The sequence below is a fragment of the Carlito syrichta genome, unplaced genomic scaffold, assembly GCF_000164805.1.
Source record: "Carlito syrichta isolate Samal-C Ts95f unplaced genomic scaffold, Tarsius_syrichta-2.0.1 Scaffold312747, whole genome shotgun sequence".
Taxonomy (NCBI): domain Eukaryota; kingdom Metazoa; phylum Chordata; class Mammalia; order Primates; family Tarsiidae; genus Carlito; species Carlito syrichta.
The window spans coordinates 440,774-459,767 of record NW_007256843.1 but is presented as its reverse complement, the minus strand read 5'-3'; the positions used below and the strand labels follow the sequence as shown (position 1 = coordinate 459,767).

Genomic DNA, 18,994 nt, shown 5'->3' with positions numbered 1-18,994 from the left:
AAGTATTCAGACTCTCTTCATTATCATAGGACACACTTGGCAAGAGATTTACTTGGACAAAGTACAGGGAACAAAATTTGCCAGCAGAGTGACATCTGTCATTAATGGAATTAATTCTCTCACTAGTAGTGTATGTCTCAGTTTACATAGCCAACCAGTCATTCTGTTTGGTGATAAGTTTGAGGTGAGGGAATTAAACCAAAATATTTTATTACAGCACTAGAAATAGAGCTTTAAGGGTCCCTGCAAGGCACATGCTCAGATACAGGAATCACCATATTAACAGAAGCCCAAAGCCATGGTTTCTCCATCTGATACTTATGGTTCATGTTTAGTTTCATCCAGATTAATGCAATTTACCTGTCAGAGTTCATTAGCAGTGTTGCCTAATGACTCAATTGACGTTCTGTCTTAAGTTTCTCTTGAAACACAGACAAGAGAGTTAAGCAGAGACCTCGTTTTTATGCAGAAGGGAGTTTTGTTTTATTTTGTTTTTTAAACTTTATTTACAGCCTGACACGAAGTGCTTAATAAATGTGAGTGTTAATATTTTGCTTTTACCTGCCTACACAGAACCATCTAGATCTCTCATCCCTTGTAGTTTTTTCTTAACGTCTAACAATTTCTGGGAAAGCCTAACCTGTATGTCATCTATGTAAGTTTACATTTATTCTTGCTTTATTTTGGCTCTTCCAATGTTGTTGCTTTCTTTTACACTATTCAGCCTTGACAGTAATCCCTTATCAGTGTCCCCTCCTTCTTAGCAGGGAGTTTTGTTCTGTCTCCACCACTGCTAGTCCAGGCTCAGAAGTTTTAAGACGGTGACTGCTCTGAGCTAGCCTCATGCTAGTGAAACTTTCCAGTGTTTTGTTTCTCAGACTGGGGGAAACGATTCCCCTTTGGATATCCAGAAGGTTCCGTGTTGTTTTGGCCTCAGTGTATTATAAGGGTTTATTGATTAGACTTTTTTTTTTTTTGAGTTGGAGTCTCACTCTGTCACCCAGGCTGGAGTGCAGTGGCACACTCATGGCCACCCCTGTGTCAGCTTGCTGGGCTCTGGCGATCCTTCTGCCTCAGCCTTCCAAGTAGCCAGAACTACAGGTGTGCACTACCACACCCATCTAATTTTTGATTTAGTGTAGAAACGAGATCTCGCCAAGTTGCCTGGGCTGGTCTCAAACCCAGAGGCTCAGGCAATCTACTCGCCTCGACCTCCCAAAATGCTGGGATTACAGGCTGAGCCACCAAGCCCAGCCTAGACATTTCTTTGAGTCACTATGTCCACCCCTTCGCATAGAATGTATATGTGTATCCAAGGAATTGGGTAAGGGATAGTTTTGAGTAATAATTGTTTATGCAGTATCCTGGTTTCCTGCTTCTCTCCTTCATCTTGGGTTTATCAAGTCAGGCTTCTCAGATTTTACTTACTCTTGCCTAGGTGTGAATTCTTTAGTACCCTTTGCACCAAAACATACAGGGAGACTTTATTAAGATTATGAAGAAATACAGAATTGCTTTTTTCTTTTGCCTTAATTGCCATGATATCTCCAACAGTAAGAACATTTTCATAGTTTTTCTTCTTATGCCTACCTTAATGTCAGTCACCAGTAGCACTTGGGTTATTTATCAAATTATGGTTGTTAGGCAAACCATGACTCTGTTCTTTTTTTTTTTTGAGTTGGAGTCTCATTCTGTCACCTAGACTGGAGTGCAGTGGCACACTCCCGGCCACCGCAGCCTTGCCCTGCTGGACTCCAGTGACCTTTCCACCTCAGCCTTCCAAGTAGCTGGAACTACAGGCATGCGCTACCACACCCGGCTAATTTTTTGATTTATTGTAGAAATGAGGTCTCGCCAAGTTGCCCAGGTGGGTCTCGAACCTGTGGGCTCAGGCAATCCACTCACCTTGGCCTCCCAAAGTGCTGGGATTACAGGCTGAGCCATTGAGCCTGGCCGATTCTATTCTATATGTAGTACTTGAGATGAGAGTACTAGTTGTTCACTGGATTGTAATTTGCAATTTGAAGGACACTAAAATAGCTGATTCTTCTCCTGGGTTTCCATCCTGAACACATAGTCCTTAGGACAAAGTCATTTTCTGTACTCTTGAAAACTAAAATGGTTATAATTGTACTTTTTTATTTTACAGTGTATGGACCAGTTGACAAAGATCCAAACTGAATTACAAGAGACAGTGAAAGATTTAGCTAAAGGCAAAAAGAAATACTTTGAGACTGAACAAATGGCTCACGCAGTACGAGAGAAAGCTGACATCGAGGCAAAGTATGTGTTTTAGCATTTCTGAGAAAATAATTATGCAAATAAATGTTATCTTTGCTAATACTGTGTTCTCTGTTATTACCGAGTAGACTGATTCTTAGGTAGTATTGGTTTTATTTTGCCAACATGTGTTATGTACTTTAGATCACTTTTCTTTTTGAGTCGGAATCTTAGTCTTTGGCCCAGGCTGGAGTGCAATGACATGATCATGACAGTCATAGTTCATGGCAGCCTCAACTTCTTGGACTCAGGCGATCCTTCCACCTCAGTGTCCTGAGTAGCTAGAACTACAGGTGTGCACCACCATACCTGGCTTACTTTTTATTTTTTTACATTTTACGTAGAGGCAAGGTTTCGCTATGTTGCCTAGGCTGGTCTCTAACTCCTAGATCACATTTTTGTATTGGCTGATTTTTATTTAAATTGATATAGCAAAACGAGAATATTTGATGACTCTGTTTTTCACATTAAATTGAATTTTGAAAAGGAAAGAAGACAAATGAACATTGTATTTACAGATTTGAAAACTTTTAAGAAGTCTACCTAAAGTTGCTATGGTGTCTGAATATCAGGATTTTCAGGCCAGGAGTAGTGGCTCAGGGAGACTGAGGTGAGAGGATTGTCTGAGCCCAGGAGTTTGAGACCAGCCTGGGCAATTTGGCAAGACCTTGTCTCTACAAGAAATCAAAAAACAGGGCTTGGTGTGGTGTGTGCCTGTAGTTCTGGCTACTTGGAAGGCTGAGATGGAAGGATCTCCTGAACCCAGCAGGTCGAGACTGTAGTGGTCAGGATCATGCCATAGCACTCCAGCCTGGATGACAGAGTGAGACTGTGACTAAAAGAAAAGCCTCATTTTCTTATGCTAGACTCTAAGTCAATTGTAGTTTGAAATGTCTGTGATCTTAAGGAGGTCATTGAAAGACCTAAACACGTCAAGTGAATAAGAACTTCTGTATAGACAACCTGTCCCAGGCAATGTTTTTTCTTTTACATGAAATTCTAGTATATATGATTTTTAATGTATACTTTAGCAATTGCATGAATTTCCCTTTAACTATATGTGGATTACAAGTCCTTTATTTTGAAAATAACTAGGAAAAGAAGGAACTGACAATTGGTAATAGAAGGCCATGTAAGGTGAGAGACAGATTTTTGCAATGACAACTTGAGGAAAGGTAAAAATGATGAGAAAAAAATAAACCTGTGTTATAGAACTGGACTCTTAGGAGGCCTGTGAGGAGGAGAGCTTAGATTCTGGTTCAGTATGCTGACTGATGCAAAATCAGGCAGCCTGAAATCAGAAAGGTTTTGAACACTTGTACAAACATACCAGCAAGGAGGAAGGTGTCTTTCTAATATGTTTTTTAACTGCAAGAAATGTAAGCAACCTCATATACACCTTGTGAAAATTCAGGGACTCCTGGAAAGTTTAGTACCAAGGAGTGGTAAAGGAATACTCATCAAGTACTTAATGTTACAATAAAACATATTTAATATTTCCCTAATTTAGTTTGTTGTCTCCATTGTTTTATTTTTTGAGCATATTTCCTGTACTTTTGTAGAATCCATGAACCCATCTTCTCAATAAGACCTGAAGTTTTTAGATGAGGAGATCTCCATTAGGAATATCCTGTCATAGTTGTTTTTAGGAAATTGTTTTTTAAACTCTCAGGAATTCTAGAACAGAGAATTGACAGATTTGTAGGGCATGTGTAAATACCTAATTTAATTATGGCTCACAGGATGAAAAGCACAGAATAATAAAAAGCTTCTGTTCCTGAGAAGTGTGAATTTGATAGGTCTCATTCACAGAACTGGTCACAAGCAACTGCCTTCTAGCATGGCCTAACTTTAGAGTAGATTGAGCAAGTTAGACATATTAACTCAATATGTGACTTTTCAACTACAGAGTAAGAAATGACTCTTTGTCTGCATTTACTTGCTGTTTGTTGAATAATTACTTTATACTGGGTACTATGGATACAAAGATGAGTAAGGTAGGCTTTGTGCCCTCAAGTTTAAAACTAGAAAACGTGTTTAAAGGTAACTTTATGATTTATTTATTCATAGTAAACTCAAAGAAATTAAATGCCTAAAATTACTCACCTAATAACTATAGTTTATTTACAGTAGTAATATGAAAACTCTATTATAAAAGCATAGAAAATATAGAGATTAATTTAGTCTAATAATAAGGGAAAACTTTATAGAAGATTTGATGTTTGGATAAAGACTTGAAGAATGAATATGATTTTTCTAAGAAGACATGACAGGAAGATCAGAAAGTGGAAGTGAAACTGGACTACTTATAGTTTTGCTAGATGATTTGATACATGGTGAGATGTACACATCTCTGTATGATTATCCCTAATTTGGGGGGGTAAAACCAACATGTTTTTACTACCGATTGTTAGATTATGGTTCCTTCCCAATCTGAAAAAGGTTGAGGGAGATAAGAACACCAGAATGAGAGCAGATTAAATAGAACAAAATCAAAGAGGATAGAGTCCAAGGACTTTCTCAATAAGCCCAGACTACCCTACCACTAAGAGTGATGGGACACACAGGCAGTCACCCAAACAATACTTTTAGTGGGGGAGGTAATGGAAGTAAGGAGTTTCTACAGCCTGTTGATTACATCCTTGGTGGTGTTACAGTCTTTCACACACAGCCCTGAAAGCCTGCTAGCCCTTGCCTCCATAGGTTGATTGTACCTGGGATTCTCTACCGTACCTTGCAGGAACTGAAATATGTGAAATGGTATAATACTGGGAATAACCTATAGTTTGATGAGTCTTGTTTATTTGGAGACCTCAACATATTTGAATGTTTTCTTCATCAATTTTTTTGTTATTCAGTATGTTTTTATTAATCCCAATATTTCCCATTTTATCATAATATTAAATTCTCCCTGTAGTAAAATAAGGGAAATTAACATTACTCTTGGTTTTTTCATTTTTCTATTTTTTGTAACAGTGTCTTCAAAAGGGGCCGTTTAAAAAATTTAGTTTTATGATATTTATTTTATTACTATATAATTCAATAATTTTATTGAGTGAATTTCTCTATTTTTATTGTAGATCTAAGCTTAGTCTTTTTCAATCAAGAATCAGTTTGCAGAAGGCAAGTGTAAAGGTGAGTTTTTGAAAAGTGTATTTTACAATTGAGAAACCTCTTAGCTTATAAAATAAATAGTTATATCTTTTAAGGGTCGAGGTAGATTTTAAAGTCATTAACTCAGGAAGAAATTTTCCTCCCAGTTCTTGAGGGTTTTTCACCCAAGTGTCAACACTTTGGATACAGCTTGCTTCTTAAGACTGCTTTAGGGATAAGTTTCTATACCTTACCTGCTTACGTAGACTATTGTCTTTAGCTCTTGGTCTAAGAGACTTAGTCCATGGTCTTTAGAAAGCTCTACACAATCTATTTCATTTAGATTTAGACCCCTGAGCAAATATTCTGGGCCAGATGTGAGTGAGTTTTTCCTGTGAGATCTTCAAGCTATGGAATGCCTGATTAAACCTAACGGCCTGTCTTTGGCTACCAAGCTCCCAACTAGCACACAGTTCTTCTAGCACTTTAAGAGTACAGATTTTTAAAAACTATTTTCTAACTTTGCTCAACTGACTTGTCCTTGAAAGTAAGTGACCTTCTACAAAAAAGTTACCTGCACACGCATGTTTATTGCAGTACTGTTTACAATAGCAAAAACGTGGAAACAACCATGCTGCCCATTGAAACTGGACTGGATACAAAATATGGTCATATACACAATGGAATATTATGCAGCCACTTGGATGGATTTAGAGTCTATAATACTCAGTGATTTATCACAGAAACAAAGAACTGAGTATCATGTGTTCTCACTCGTAAGCAGATCCTGAACTTTTACCATAAAACTATAGGAAAGGGTAGCCGAAATATGCCAGGGAAGGGAGGTGTAACATAACACATTATATTAATAAGGGTACCTGATCTCAAACCAGGCAGAGTGGGGACCAAAGGGAGGCTCAGACTTTACTTGTATGATGACCAGTTATATACCTAATCTTGAATTGTACCCCAAATCTTTAAAATAAAATATACTTTAAAAAAAAGATAAGAAAAAAGTAAGCAACTGACTTAATTTCAGAAGCTTTATTTTCCCATCTGAATAAAATGAGCAAAATAGTTTTATCTAGAAAGCTTTGCATGTATGTTAAGCATAATTAACATATATTTGAAATTGCTCTTGCCTTATGTAAGTTCTAGTCACTGTTTCATTCCTCAGTAGTGATTAATAATTTTTATATACTTACAGATGTCTTTCCCATTTGTTTACCTTTATTCTTGGTGGAATTCTTAGGTGTTTTACCATACAATATCAGTTTGCACTGATTTTTTTCTTTTTCTTTTACTATGTTTTAGTTAAAAGCCCGGCGATCTGAATGTAATTCCAAAGCTACCCACGCAAGGAATGATTATCTTCTTACGCTAGCAGCAGCGAATGCACATCAGGATCGCTACTATCAAACAGATTTAGTTAACATTATGAAGGTAATATAGTTTTAATATCTGTGATAATTTTGCATCATTAAAAACAAAAGCAAGCTGGGCTCGGTGGCTCAGCCTGTAATCCCGTGCCTTTGGGAGGCTGAGGTGAGTGGATTGCCTGAGTCTGCAGGTTCGAGACCCGCCTGGGCAGCGAGACCTCCTCTCTACAATAAATCAAAAAATCAGCCAGGCATGGTAGTGCATGCCTGTAATTCCAGCTACTCGGAAGGCTGAGGAGGAAGGATCGCCGGAGCCCAGCAGGTCGAGGCTGCGGTGGCCAGGAGCGGCCACTGCACTCCAGTCTGGGCAACAGAGTGAGACTCCAACTCAAAAAAAAAAACAACCAAAAAAAACACAAAAACCAAAGCAACTCATGGATTAGATGTTGGGCATATGGGATTGAGTCTTTTGAATAATAGTAGCCAAGCTACTTTGTGTATCATTGGAATATACTTGATAATTTGAAATAAATTTTTAGTGTAAGAAAATATTTATAGCTAAATCACAGTAAAAGATTGTGTTATTTCCTAGCTGTGGCAAATATGTGTTGTCTAGTGGTTACTGATATATAAAATATAAGATAAGATTGATATAAGAAATGAGATAGTAGTTCATAAACTGGGGATACTGCTTCAGTGTTCTTTCTGAGACGTAGGTAATTAGTATCAAAGTTTTGAAGCTAGGTAGAATCTTTAAATACCTTCTGAATCTTCAGAGAAAGACTGATATTTCAGCATCGTTTTTTTTTTGTTAGGTTGTATTCTTATGTTTTAAAAAGTATTTTTATTTTTTAAAGTTTCACAAAAATATTTTTATCAAAAGATTTATTTTTATTAAAAAGTATATTTTAATGAATACTTATTTTTATTAAAAAGTAAATGTTTATAGTATATGTCTTAGCCTGAATTTTTTATTTTTAATTTAAAAAAATTTTTTATTTTAGATATGTGGGGTACAACTCAGGGTTAAGTATATGTTATGCAGGTACCCTTGTTAATGAGTGTGTCCTCCCTCCCCTGGCAGTTTCCCACTACTGCCAATCCTGAATTTTTTATTAACCAGAATTTTGGCCATCAACCATGTCTGATGATAATTATGTGACTGTTTTTAATTTTTTTAACTTGGAATTTCAAAAATTTTATGATTTTTATCGTTAATTTGTAGAATAAAAATAAAATTGTGTGTTACCATTTGATGATTTTGAGCTGCCTCTGGGACAAACAAAAAAATGTCTACTAGTGATATGAAGATGTATACTCTGGGTATTTCTTTATAATGCAAATAGATTAGATTACAGTTTGTGTGCCCAAACTTGATCTCTTCTTTCTATGTTTATATCACCTATAGTGTATCTTTAATTTTCACTGAAGTAAATGGAAAGGGATGGAAGAAAAGAAAATATTTTTAACCTTCTGCCAGGTTTCCCCCTTGTTGCTGGCAGACAAGCTCTGCTTTGGATTGCATCTCATTCTCTCCTGATTTCTCAAGATCTCAAACATTTTATTATTCTTTCTCTTTTATTATAAATTCTTCCTTCTCAAATGTATTATTCTTAATGACCAGTAAGCACATTCCTGTAGTTGAATTGAGTACATTATGAATCAGCAAATTGAGAATGGAGATGTAGCCAGAGCAGGTGCTCTGTTTCTGTAGTAGCTCTGGGAAAGAGAAACTCTGGCTAGAAACTACAAGTTCTTTCCATGAAAGTGGAGAAGGACATTTCCTTGGACCTTCAGGGAAAATTAGGAATGTTGGAGTTCGCTGGACTATGAAATATCCTCTAGCAAAGTTTTTCCTTTCTTTTTTCATTCACTACCTAAAATTTCCTTTTCCTAACTACTTCTATCCTGTTGTGACTTCTCTTCTATATTCTAACCGGTTAGAATACAGGTTAGAATATAGACAGAAAAGTAATTGTTTTGACATCCTAGATGAGAACTTTGTATCCATTTTCCATAAAGTGTTGGATCCAGATGTTTAGGTGTTTACACAGTGCTTCATACTTACAGGGACCAACTGGAGACTTGGCCTCCCATTCTAACATGGTTTCTTTAGGGAAACAGATATGTATACACTCAGTTTCAAACAACATGTTTACAAAGATGGTTTTTAATCATTTAAGATTGTGATTCTCTATATCCTGTATATGTATACCAAAGCTATATATATTTTTCCTATGAACATTTAAAAATGAATATTATATTAGCTTAAGCAGCAGCAAAAATAAAATCCTTGTTTTTAAAAATCGAATCCACAGCCAAAAAAGATAACCTTCACAGGGAAAGTACATTATTATGTTGAGGATTGGCTCTCTGCCGAAAAAAACCTAGAGACAATTAATATACCTGGCCAGCTCTCAGATTATTATAAGTTCTTGAATTTACTTTGAAATCCTCATGGATATATTTGATCAGCATTGGGTGGATTGTACTTCAAATTATTTATTGAATGAAACATTGTATGGTATTAAACTGATTAAAAATAGAGACAAGAGTCCCTCTTGCCCCTTAAAAATGAAAAAAAAATCTCAATTTTCATGTAATATGTATTAACTCACTTTCTTCCTCATGTTGATTCTATAGTCTGCAGTACTGGAAACCTCCCACCAGTCATACTATTAGCTACTTAGTAAATTTCCTTTGAATTAACAGTGGCCCTTAGGTGCCTTTTCTTGGAGATAATCTATTTTTCCGAACTGATATTAATGGGATAAGTTAGAATCTTTAAAAAAATGTGGCTAATGTGGAAGCAGGGGATTTGATTCATTGATGTAGTCTTACACATTTAATAGTCAATCATGTGCTAACTACTGGGTGAAGCTTTGGGAAGAGGCAAAGATGAGTAAGACACTACTCATTCTCAAGAGCTCAATATGGTAGAATAGAGAGATATATAGAGATAATTGCAAATTAGAATAATGAAATCGCTTACTGCTAGAGGACTGTGATTACTAATAATAGCAGCTATCATTTTTTATTGCTCAATATTGCCTTGGCATGATCCTAATCACTTTAGGTATGTTATCCTTTCTCATTTTCTTCTTTATTCTGATTAAAGTTCATTATTTAAATAATATCTAACCTATACTCTTATTTTTGCCCTTCTGTAAATGAAATGAAAGAAAATCCCAACTTTGGTGAACCCAGATAACCAAATACTTGCTTCTCTAAGTAGCCAGCCACTGCTGTGAAGCAAAATTCCAACAGAGCAGATTCATGATTCTAAATTAATAGTAGAACCAGTGGAGCAGTCTTAACCTTGCTCAGATATCCCACTGCCTCTAACTAATTAACTTTATTTTCTTTTCTTTTAGTCAGAGTTTTGCCCCCAGGCTGGAGCGCAGTGGTACAATCTTGACTTCCTGCAGCCTCCAGCTCCTGGGCCTAAGCAATCCTGTGTCAGCCACCTGAGTGACTGAGACTACAGGAGCATGTCACTACACTTGACTAATTTTTAAATTTTTTGTGGATACCTCAACTTTTAATCATATCCCATCTCCTCCTGCCTTCTTAGGGACCAAAACATTTGATTATTCTATTTCCTCTTTTTATTTCCTAGACATTCTATTCTTACATTAAGAATTGCTGGGATCTTGGAGATGACAGCCCTCATTATGACTATCTTTTGAGATGCACCGTTCTAGTCTGAATTAGTTGCCCTCTGATGTGAGGAGTTCTCCTGAGGTTTCCCTTTGCTTCTCTCATGCATTACATCTCCAGTTTTCTGTATAGTGTGTCTTCTTTTTTTCTTGATTTACTCTGTTCGTTGGTAGAACATATCCTTCAGTACCTTCTTGAGAAAGTAGGCATGGAAAATAAGTTTTTTGAGATACTGTGTTTCTGAAGATGACATTCTGTGTTCATACTTGTATATAGAAATGAAAGTTGAAGACTATTGTCATTTAGATATTGGAGTCAGTGCTTCATTGTTTTCTTGTTTCCTGTATAGCTATTGAGAATCCAAAACCATCCTACTTCTTAATTCTTTGTATCTGATCTAGTTGTTTATTTTTTCTTTTTAGAAGTATATGGGATATTCTCAGTGTACCCTTTGATTTCTTAGATTAATTCTTCTCTTCTGTTTTCTTTTCCTGGAGCTCCTATTATATATATGGGATATCCTAGCCATTCTTCTAAGTTAAAATACCTTAAACAATTTGGGGCTATATACTTTCCAGTTGGTTTCAGTTTTGTTTATTTATTTATTTGCTTATTCTGGGAGTTCTGGGCCACTAGACTTAGATAAACATTATACATAAAATTAATACAAAACAGTGAAAGAAAGTAGTTGTCATCTAAAGACCAAGGGAACAGATATATTTCTGAGTTTTTGGGAGTTTCAGCAGGCCCATTTCTTATCTAGGTCCAGTGGAAGCTTTTCCAGGGATGTGCAGGTTTTTTTGTATCTCTTGCTTATCAGAGGACTCCGTTCAGGTGGTTGTGTTCCCTTCAGTACCAGTAACAGTTACTAGATCAAAGGGCAGTGAAGGGGGAGAAAGAAAAAATATGCACTTTTAAATTCAAGTGGCTTCTACATTTAGTCTGATTCAATTACAAAGAAAGTTTCCCAGTGCAAGTTTTAAAGCCTTTTCTAAATGTTTCTTCTAATGTAACCAAAATAGCCTCATTTCAACCTGTAACAAATGGACAGGTCTAACACAATTTAATATTCTAATTTAAGATAGTAAATTTCTTGGACTATTCACCAGAGTAGTGTATAGGGTGACAGGAGTAGTGTAAGGAGAAAACTTCAAAGAAATCAACTCTTTTTAAATCAGTTTTTTTGTTTGTATAACTTTATGAGGTACAAGTGTAATTGTATTACATGCATAGATTGTGTAGTGGTGAATCAGAACTTTTAGAGTATCCGTCACCTGAATCATGTACATTTTACCCACAAGTAATTTCTTGTCACCCCCCCGCCCTACCCTTCTGAGTCTATCATTCCATACTCTATGTCCATGTGTACACATTGTTTACCTCCCACTTATAAGTGAGAACATGCAGTATTTGTCTTTCTGTGTCTGAGTTATTTCATTTAAGATAATGGCCTTCAGTTCTATTTATGTTGCTGCAAAAGACATGATTTCATTCTTTTTTTATGGCCGAGTAGTGTTCCATAGTGTGTATGTATGTGTATGTATTTTCTTTATCCAGTCCTCTATTGATGGACACTTAGGTTGATAACATATCTTTACTATTATGAATAGTAAGATGATAAACATACCAATGCAGGTATATTTTTTGTTACGATGATTTGCATATGTACCCAGTAGTGAGATTGCTGAATTGAATGATAGTTCTTTTTTTAGTTCTTTGAGAAAGCTCCATACTGTTTTCCATAGAGGTTGTGCTAATTTACATTCCCACCAAAAGTGTGTGTTTCCTTTTCTCTACAACCTTGCCAACATCTGTTGTTTTTTGTCTTTTTAATAATAGCCATTATGACTGGTATAAGATGGTATCTCACTGTGGTTTTAATTCAGATTTCTCTGATGACTAGTGATGAGCATTTTTTCATGTTTGTTGTCTTCTTTTGAAAAAAATGTCTGTTCATGCCCTTTGCCCACATTAATGGAATTATTTGTTGTTGTTCTTGTTTTTCTTGTTGAGTTGTTTGCATTCCAGGTAGATTCTGGATGTTAGCTCTTTGTTGGATGCATAGTTTGCAAATATTTCTTCCCATTCTGTAGGTTTTCTATTTACTTTGTTGTTTCTCTTGCTTGCAGAAACTTTTTTATTTCAGTTCAGTCCCATTTGTCTATTTTTGTTTTTCTTGCCTGTGTTTTTGAGGACTTGGCCATAAGTTATTTTCGCCCAGAAGAGTTTTTACTAGGTTTTCTTCAGGTATTTTTATAGTTTCATGTCTTACATTGTCTTTATCTTGAGTTGACTTTTATATGTGGTAAGAGATAATGTTCTAATTTTATTCTTCTGCATATGGCAATTCAGTTTTCCCAGCATCATTTATTGAAAAGGGTGTATTTTTCCCAGTGTATGTTCTTATTGATGTTGTCAATGATCAGTTGGTTGTAAATATGTGGCATTATGTATGATTTTTTATTCTGTTCCATTGATCTATGTATCTATTTTTACACCTATATCATGCTGTTTTGGTTATTGTATCCCTGTAGTATATAATTTGAAGTCAGGTAATGTGATGCCTCCAGCTTCTGGTCTTTTTGCTTAAGATTGCTTTGGCTATTCCAGCTCTCTTTTGGTTTCAATGAGTTTTAGGATTTTTTTCCTAATTCTGAGAAAAATGACATTAATATTTTGGTAGGGATTACATTAAATCTGTAGATCGCTTTTGGCAGTATTAACAATGTTAATTCTTCTTATCCACGAGCATGGGGTGTTCTCCCATTTGTGCCATCTAGTTTTTTTTATCTGTTTTTTATACATTTTGTTGTAGAGGTCTTTCACCTATGTGAAATATATTCTTAGGTATTTTGTTTTATTTTCGTAGCTTTTGTAAATGGGGCTGCTGTCTCAATTTGGTTTTCAACTAGATCATTATTGGTGTGTAGAAATACTACTCATTTTTGCACATTGATTTTATATTTTATATTCTTCAACTTTACTGTATTTATACAATCTGAAAGTTTTCTAGTGGAGTCTTAAGGAATATGTGTGTGTGTGTGTGTGTGTGTGTGTGTGTGTGTGTGTATACATATATATATATATGATCATATCATCTGCAAAATGAGAAAATTTAACTTCCTCTTTTCCAATTTGGATGCCTTCTATTTTTTTTTCTCTTGCCGGATTATTATTATTATTCTAGCTAGAACTTCTAGCACTGTGTTGAATAGGAGTGGTAAAAGTAGGCATCATTGTCTTGTTCCAGTTCTTAGAGGAAATGCTGGCAACTTTTCCCCATTCAGTGTGATGTTGGCTGTGAGTTTGTTGTATATAGTCTATACTATTTTGAGATGTATTCCTTCTGTACCTAGTTTGTTGAGGGTTTTTATTTTGAAGGAATGCTGAATTTTATCACATGTTTTCTCTGCATTTATTCTGATGACCATGTGACTTTTCCCCCTTAATTCTGCTTATGTGATGTATCACATTTATTGGTTTGCATATGTTAACCCATTCTTGCATCCCTGGTATAAAGCCCAATTGATCATGGTGTAGTATCTTTTTTATATGCTGTTGGATTTGGTTTGCTGGTGTTTTGTTGAGGATTTTTGTGGTTGTGTTCATCAGGGATACTGGTCTGTAATTTTCTTATTTTGTAGTGTCCTTGTCTGGTTTTGGTATTTGGGTAATACTGGCCTCATAGAATAAGTTAGAGAGAATTCCTTCCTCCTTGATTTTTTAGAATGGTTGCAGGAGGATTGGTACAAGTTCTTTGAACATTTGATAGAATCCAGCATGAATCCATATGGTCCTGGGCTTTTCTTTGTTGGGATATTTATTTTTTACGCTGATTCAGTCTCAGTGCTTTTTATTTTTCTGTTCAGGTTTTCTATTTCTTCCTGGTAATCTTAAGAGGTTGTATGTTTCCAAGAATGTATCCATTTCCTCTAAGCTTTCTAGTTTGAGTGTGTACAACAGTCTCTGAGTTTTTGTGTGTGTTTCTGTGGTATCAGTTGCAGGGCTCCTTTTTCATTTCTGATTTATTTGAACTTTTCTTTCTTGGTTATTTCTTGCTAGCGATTTGTCAATTTTGTTTATTTTTTTTCTGGAACTAGCTTTTTGTTTTATTGTAACTTTTTTGTCTCTATTTTATTCAGTTCTTCTCTTTGTTATTTCTTCAACTAACTTTAGATTTGGTTGTTTCTCTAGTTCCTTGAGGTGTAACTTTAAGTTGTTAACTTTTTTAATATAAGAGCTTATTTATTATTTTTCCAAATGGGCATTTATTTGTACAGATACATAGAAATTATTCCCACTTAAAAAAACATACTAAAAAATATACATTAACCACAGAAGTATTTACTCTGACTGGAAAGAAAATAAACATGGCTATTTTCAAAACAGCAATCAACACAAGAAAACTACATATATAAATCATGACAAGTGTATATCTCATTTTTGACAAAAATAAGTTCGATTTTTACATTGATGCTTTATTATCAATTTTCATACAGATCCTCTGACCTTATTTACATTTACTATGAAATTTCTGTTAGCATGTATAAGTCAAAGGCACTCAATTTAAACATTGTAAAGTCCTGAGCTTAACTAGGAAACAGCATTCCCAACTAAAATTAGAACATAAACAGTTCCAAAGATCAGAGATTATGAAAATTACAGTACCTAGTACATAAATCATAACCTAACAAAGGTGTACAGAATGTCAAAGAAAAGACCACATAAGAAATAGCCTCAGACTCAAACTGATTTTCCCTCATTCAAGTTCATTTGCAGGTCTGAAGCTGATTTTGTTGTCAAAATCTGAGGAAAACTAAATTTAAATAAAATAGCATGAAAACATTTAAGTTAAAAAAAAATTTCCTTAACTTAGTCTCCAAAGATATGGAAAAAATATTTAATAGTTAAAAACAAACATAGATTGGAAAGGGATTGCAGGAGGAATCATAATGAGCAGGCAAAAAACTAAAAGGAAATTAAATTTATAGTTATAATTTATAATTTGGCCATTCAAATTATTCCTTTAGCCAAATAAAAATAAATTTATAGATGGATAACTGAGGTTCCCTAACATAAGGTAGGGAAATAGTTTAAGCTAAAAGTTAAATCTGTATTTTATTGCAAAGAAATGAGAGATTTACCTCCAGCAATTTTCTATTGATGCTAAATTAAAAGTATGGGTTAACATCTTTATAACAAATGGTTTGACATATGTTTTCTTGGCTTTAAAATGTTTTCTTCACATAATCATAGAAATGTAATGAGGATAAGAGTAATTTTCTGTATTGTCTATGTAGTTCATAAGGCTTTTGTCATTGTTAGTCACTTTAGATATGGATATCAGTAGGATCATTACATTAAAGCTGGCCTAAAAAGTTTTCAAAGTGCAACTGTTTCTGACTGATGAGATCCTCAGTTTTCTGGATTTTCTGGGTGACGATTATTTTCAGTTCTTTTCTCTGGTGATATATACAAGAAATTACAGCAGATATATAAAGGGAAGATCAGAAGCCTGCTGTCCAAGTTCATTACCACTTGTTCCTGATCCTTTTCAAGTGTAAGTATTTGATAGCCAGTTGTTCTACTATATATTTGTTTTCCACTACTCGGTGGCTCAGCCTGTAATCCCACGCCTTTGGGAGGCTGAGGTGAGTGGATTGCCTGAGTCCGCGGGTTCGAGACCTGCCTGGGCAGCGAGACCTTATCTCTACAATAAATAAAAAAATCAGCCGGGCGTGGGAGCGCATGCCTGTAATTCCGGCTACTCGGAAGGCTGAGGCAGAAGGATCGCCGGAGCCCAGCAGATCGAGGCTGCGGTGGCCGGGAGCAGCCACTGCACTCCAGTCTGGGCGACAGAGTGAGACTCCAACTCAAAAAAAAAAAAAGCCAAACGTAACCTAAAAGCTGTGCTCCTTCATAGCTGTAAACTGACAGATTCGCAACAGGGCTGATTCAATGCATTGTGCTTGAAAATGATGTAACGATTGGTGTAAGTTACAAGTATATCAAAGCCGAAGTTAAAACCTGTCCACTGCCAGCAGTATTCACCATCTTTGGAAAGCTTTCTACCACACCTCATGCTATTTCCTTCTAGATCTTCTTTATTGATTTCTTGAGGCCCCACCTCACTGTCTTGTTCTGCCCGTAGCATAGCAAGCCACTGCTCTTTATATACAGAGAAGAGCCATTCTGAAGGTACTAGAGAATCTTGTTCAATAATTCTTGCAGAAGCCAGATCACTAATAATATACTGCAACCTTAAATGTCTGAATACTGACACAAATGTGATTTAAAAAATTTTTTTGTGTTGGTATTTAATGCTATAAACGTCTCTTATCACTGTTTTTGCTGTATACTACAGGTTTTGCTGTGTTGTGTTTCCATTTTCATTTGTTTCAAAAATCTTTTAAATTTCCATCTTTTTTTTTTTTGTTGACCCAATAATCATTGAGGAACATGTTGAATTTCCATGTATCTGTATAGGTTCTGAAGTTCATCTTGGTATTTATTTCTACTTTTATTTTACTGATCTGGGATGATGCTTAATATACTTAATATAATTTTGATTTTTGAAAATTTGACAGACTTGTCTTGATGCCTAACATATGTTCTATCTTAGAGTGTTCCATGTACTGATGTATTGATGAGAAGAATATATATTCTGCAGTTGTTGGGTGGAATGTATTATAAATGTTAGGTCGATTTAATCTAAAGTCCAATTTAAGTCCAATGTTTTTTGTTGATTTTCTGTCCCAATAATCTGTCTAATGCTGTGAGTAGGGTGTTCAAGTCCCCCAATATTATTGTATTGCTGTCTGTCTCTTTCTTTGGGTCTGGTAATATTTGTTTTATGAATCTGGGTGCTCCAGTATTTGGTGCATATATTTTTAGAATTGTTATCAATCCTCTTGCTGGATTGATCTCTTTATTATTACATAATGACCTTCTTAGCTGGGTGCAGTGGCTCACACCTATAATCCCAGCATTTTGGGAGGCTGAGGTGAGAAGATTTTCTGAGCCCAGAAGTTCAAGACCAGCCTGGAGAAAATGGCAAGACCTTGTCTTTACAAACAATCAAAAAATTAGCCAGACTTGGTGGCACATACCTGTAGTTCCAGCTGCTTGGAAGGCTGAGGCAGAAGGATTGCCTGAGTACAGCAGGTTGAGGCTGTGGTAGCCATGATTGTGCCACTGTACTCTAGCTGTACTCTGGGTTGGAGTGAGACTTCAACTCAAAAAAACTAAAACAAAAAATGAATGACCTTCTTCGTCCTTTTTTTTAAAAACTTTTTGATTCAAAGTCTGTTTGCTCTGATTTATGTATAGCTAATCCTTGCTTTTGGTTTCCATTTGTTTGTAATATCCTTTTCTACCCTTTTACTTGTAGTCTATATGTGTCTTTGCAGTTAAGGTGAGTTTCTTTTAAGCAGCATATAGTTGGATCATGTCTTTTAATGCATTCTGCCAATGTATATGCGTATTTTTAGATGGAGTATTTAATTCATTTATTTTCAAGTTTAATATTGATATGTGAAGTTTTGTTCCTGTTATATTGTTAATTGTTTTCTATTTTTATAAATTCTTTTTTTTCTTTCTTTTTCTTTGTCTTTGTGGTTTGTTGGAATTCTATTATATTGTCATTTGATTGTTTCCTCTTTTGTATGACCTGTGAGTTTTATATTTTTGCATGTTTTTATGATGGTATCAACCTTTCATTTCTATGTTTTGGACTCCTTTGGTCATTTCTTGTAGGGTTGGTCTATTGTTGAAGTTTTCAAATATTTTTTGTAATACCTTTAGTGAATTTTTTAATTTCAGAATTTTTGTTTTATTATTATTTTTTAAAGATAGCTTATCTTGATAAATTTCCTGTTTATATTCTGAATTGATTTTCTGATTTGTTGTGTAGGTTTTTAGATTAAATCATTTTTATTGAGATGTAATTAATATGTAATTAAAGGCATCTATTTTGAGTATAGGATTGAGTTTTGACAAATGTGTATTACCATTTATCACTATCAAAAGCATAATCAATACTTAGATTATTTTCTTCCCCCCAAGATTTGTCTCATTCCTTTGAAGTTATATTTGGTTTTTATTGCTATATAACAATCACCACAAACTGAGAGGTTTAAAACTACTCCCTGTTTATTATCTCACAGTTCTGTAGGTCAAAAGTCTCCAAGTGGGCTTACCAGCTTCTCTCCTTAATAGGGTCTCACAAGGCCGAAGTCAAAATATCACATGGCCTGGCTTCTTATGGAGATTCTGGGGAAAAAAATCTGTTTCCAAGGTCACTCAGGTTGTTGGCAGAATTCAGTTTCTCATTAATGTAGTACTTAACTGTTTTCTTGTGAGTTATAGGCTCCATCATTCTGAGCTACTAGACTTTGCTGGGTCCTTTGTACGTGACTCCCTCCATTACCAAGCCAGCAGTGGCATGTGAAATCCTGTTCATGTTTTGAATCCTGCTCATATTTTGAATCTCTGGCTTCCTCTTTTGCTACCAGCTAGAGAAAATGCTCTGCTTTTCAAGCATTCATGTGATTATGCTAAACACACCCAGATAATCTCTTTTT

At 35.3% G+C, this 18,994-nt stretch overlaps 1 protein-coding gene across 1 annotated transcript in view; it reads left to right on the top strand.

Moving 5' to 3' along the window:
* FCHSD2 (FCH and double SH3 domains 2) overlaps positions 1 to 18,994 on the top strand; it is a 180,237-nt gene that overhangs the window by 6,313 nt on the left and 154,930 nt on the right. The window contains exons 2-4 of the mRNA XM_008070054.2: positions 2,150 to 2,283; positions 5,361 to 5,415; positions 6,688 to 6,816. Coding sequence (XP_008068245.1) covers positions 2,150 to 2,283; positions 5,361 to 5,415; positions 6,688 to 6,816 — 318 coding nt within the window. The remainder of the gene's footprint in view (positions 1 to 2,149; positions 2,284 to 5,360; positions 5,416 to 6,687; positions 6,817 to 18,994) is intronic.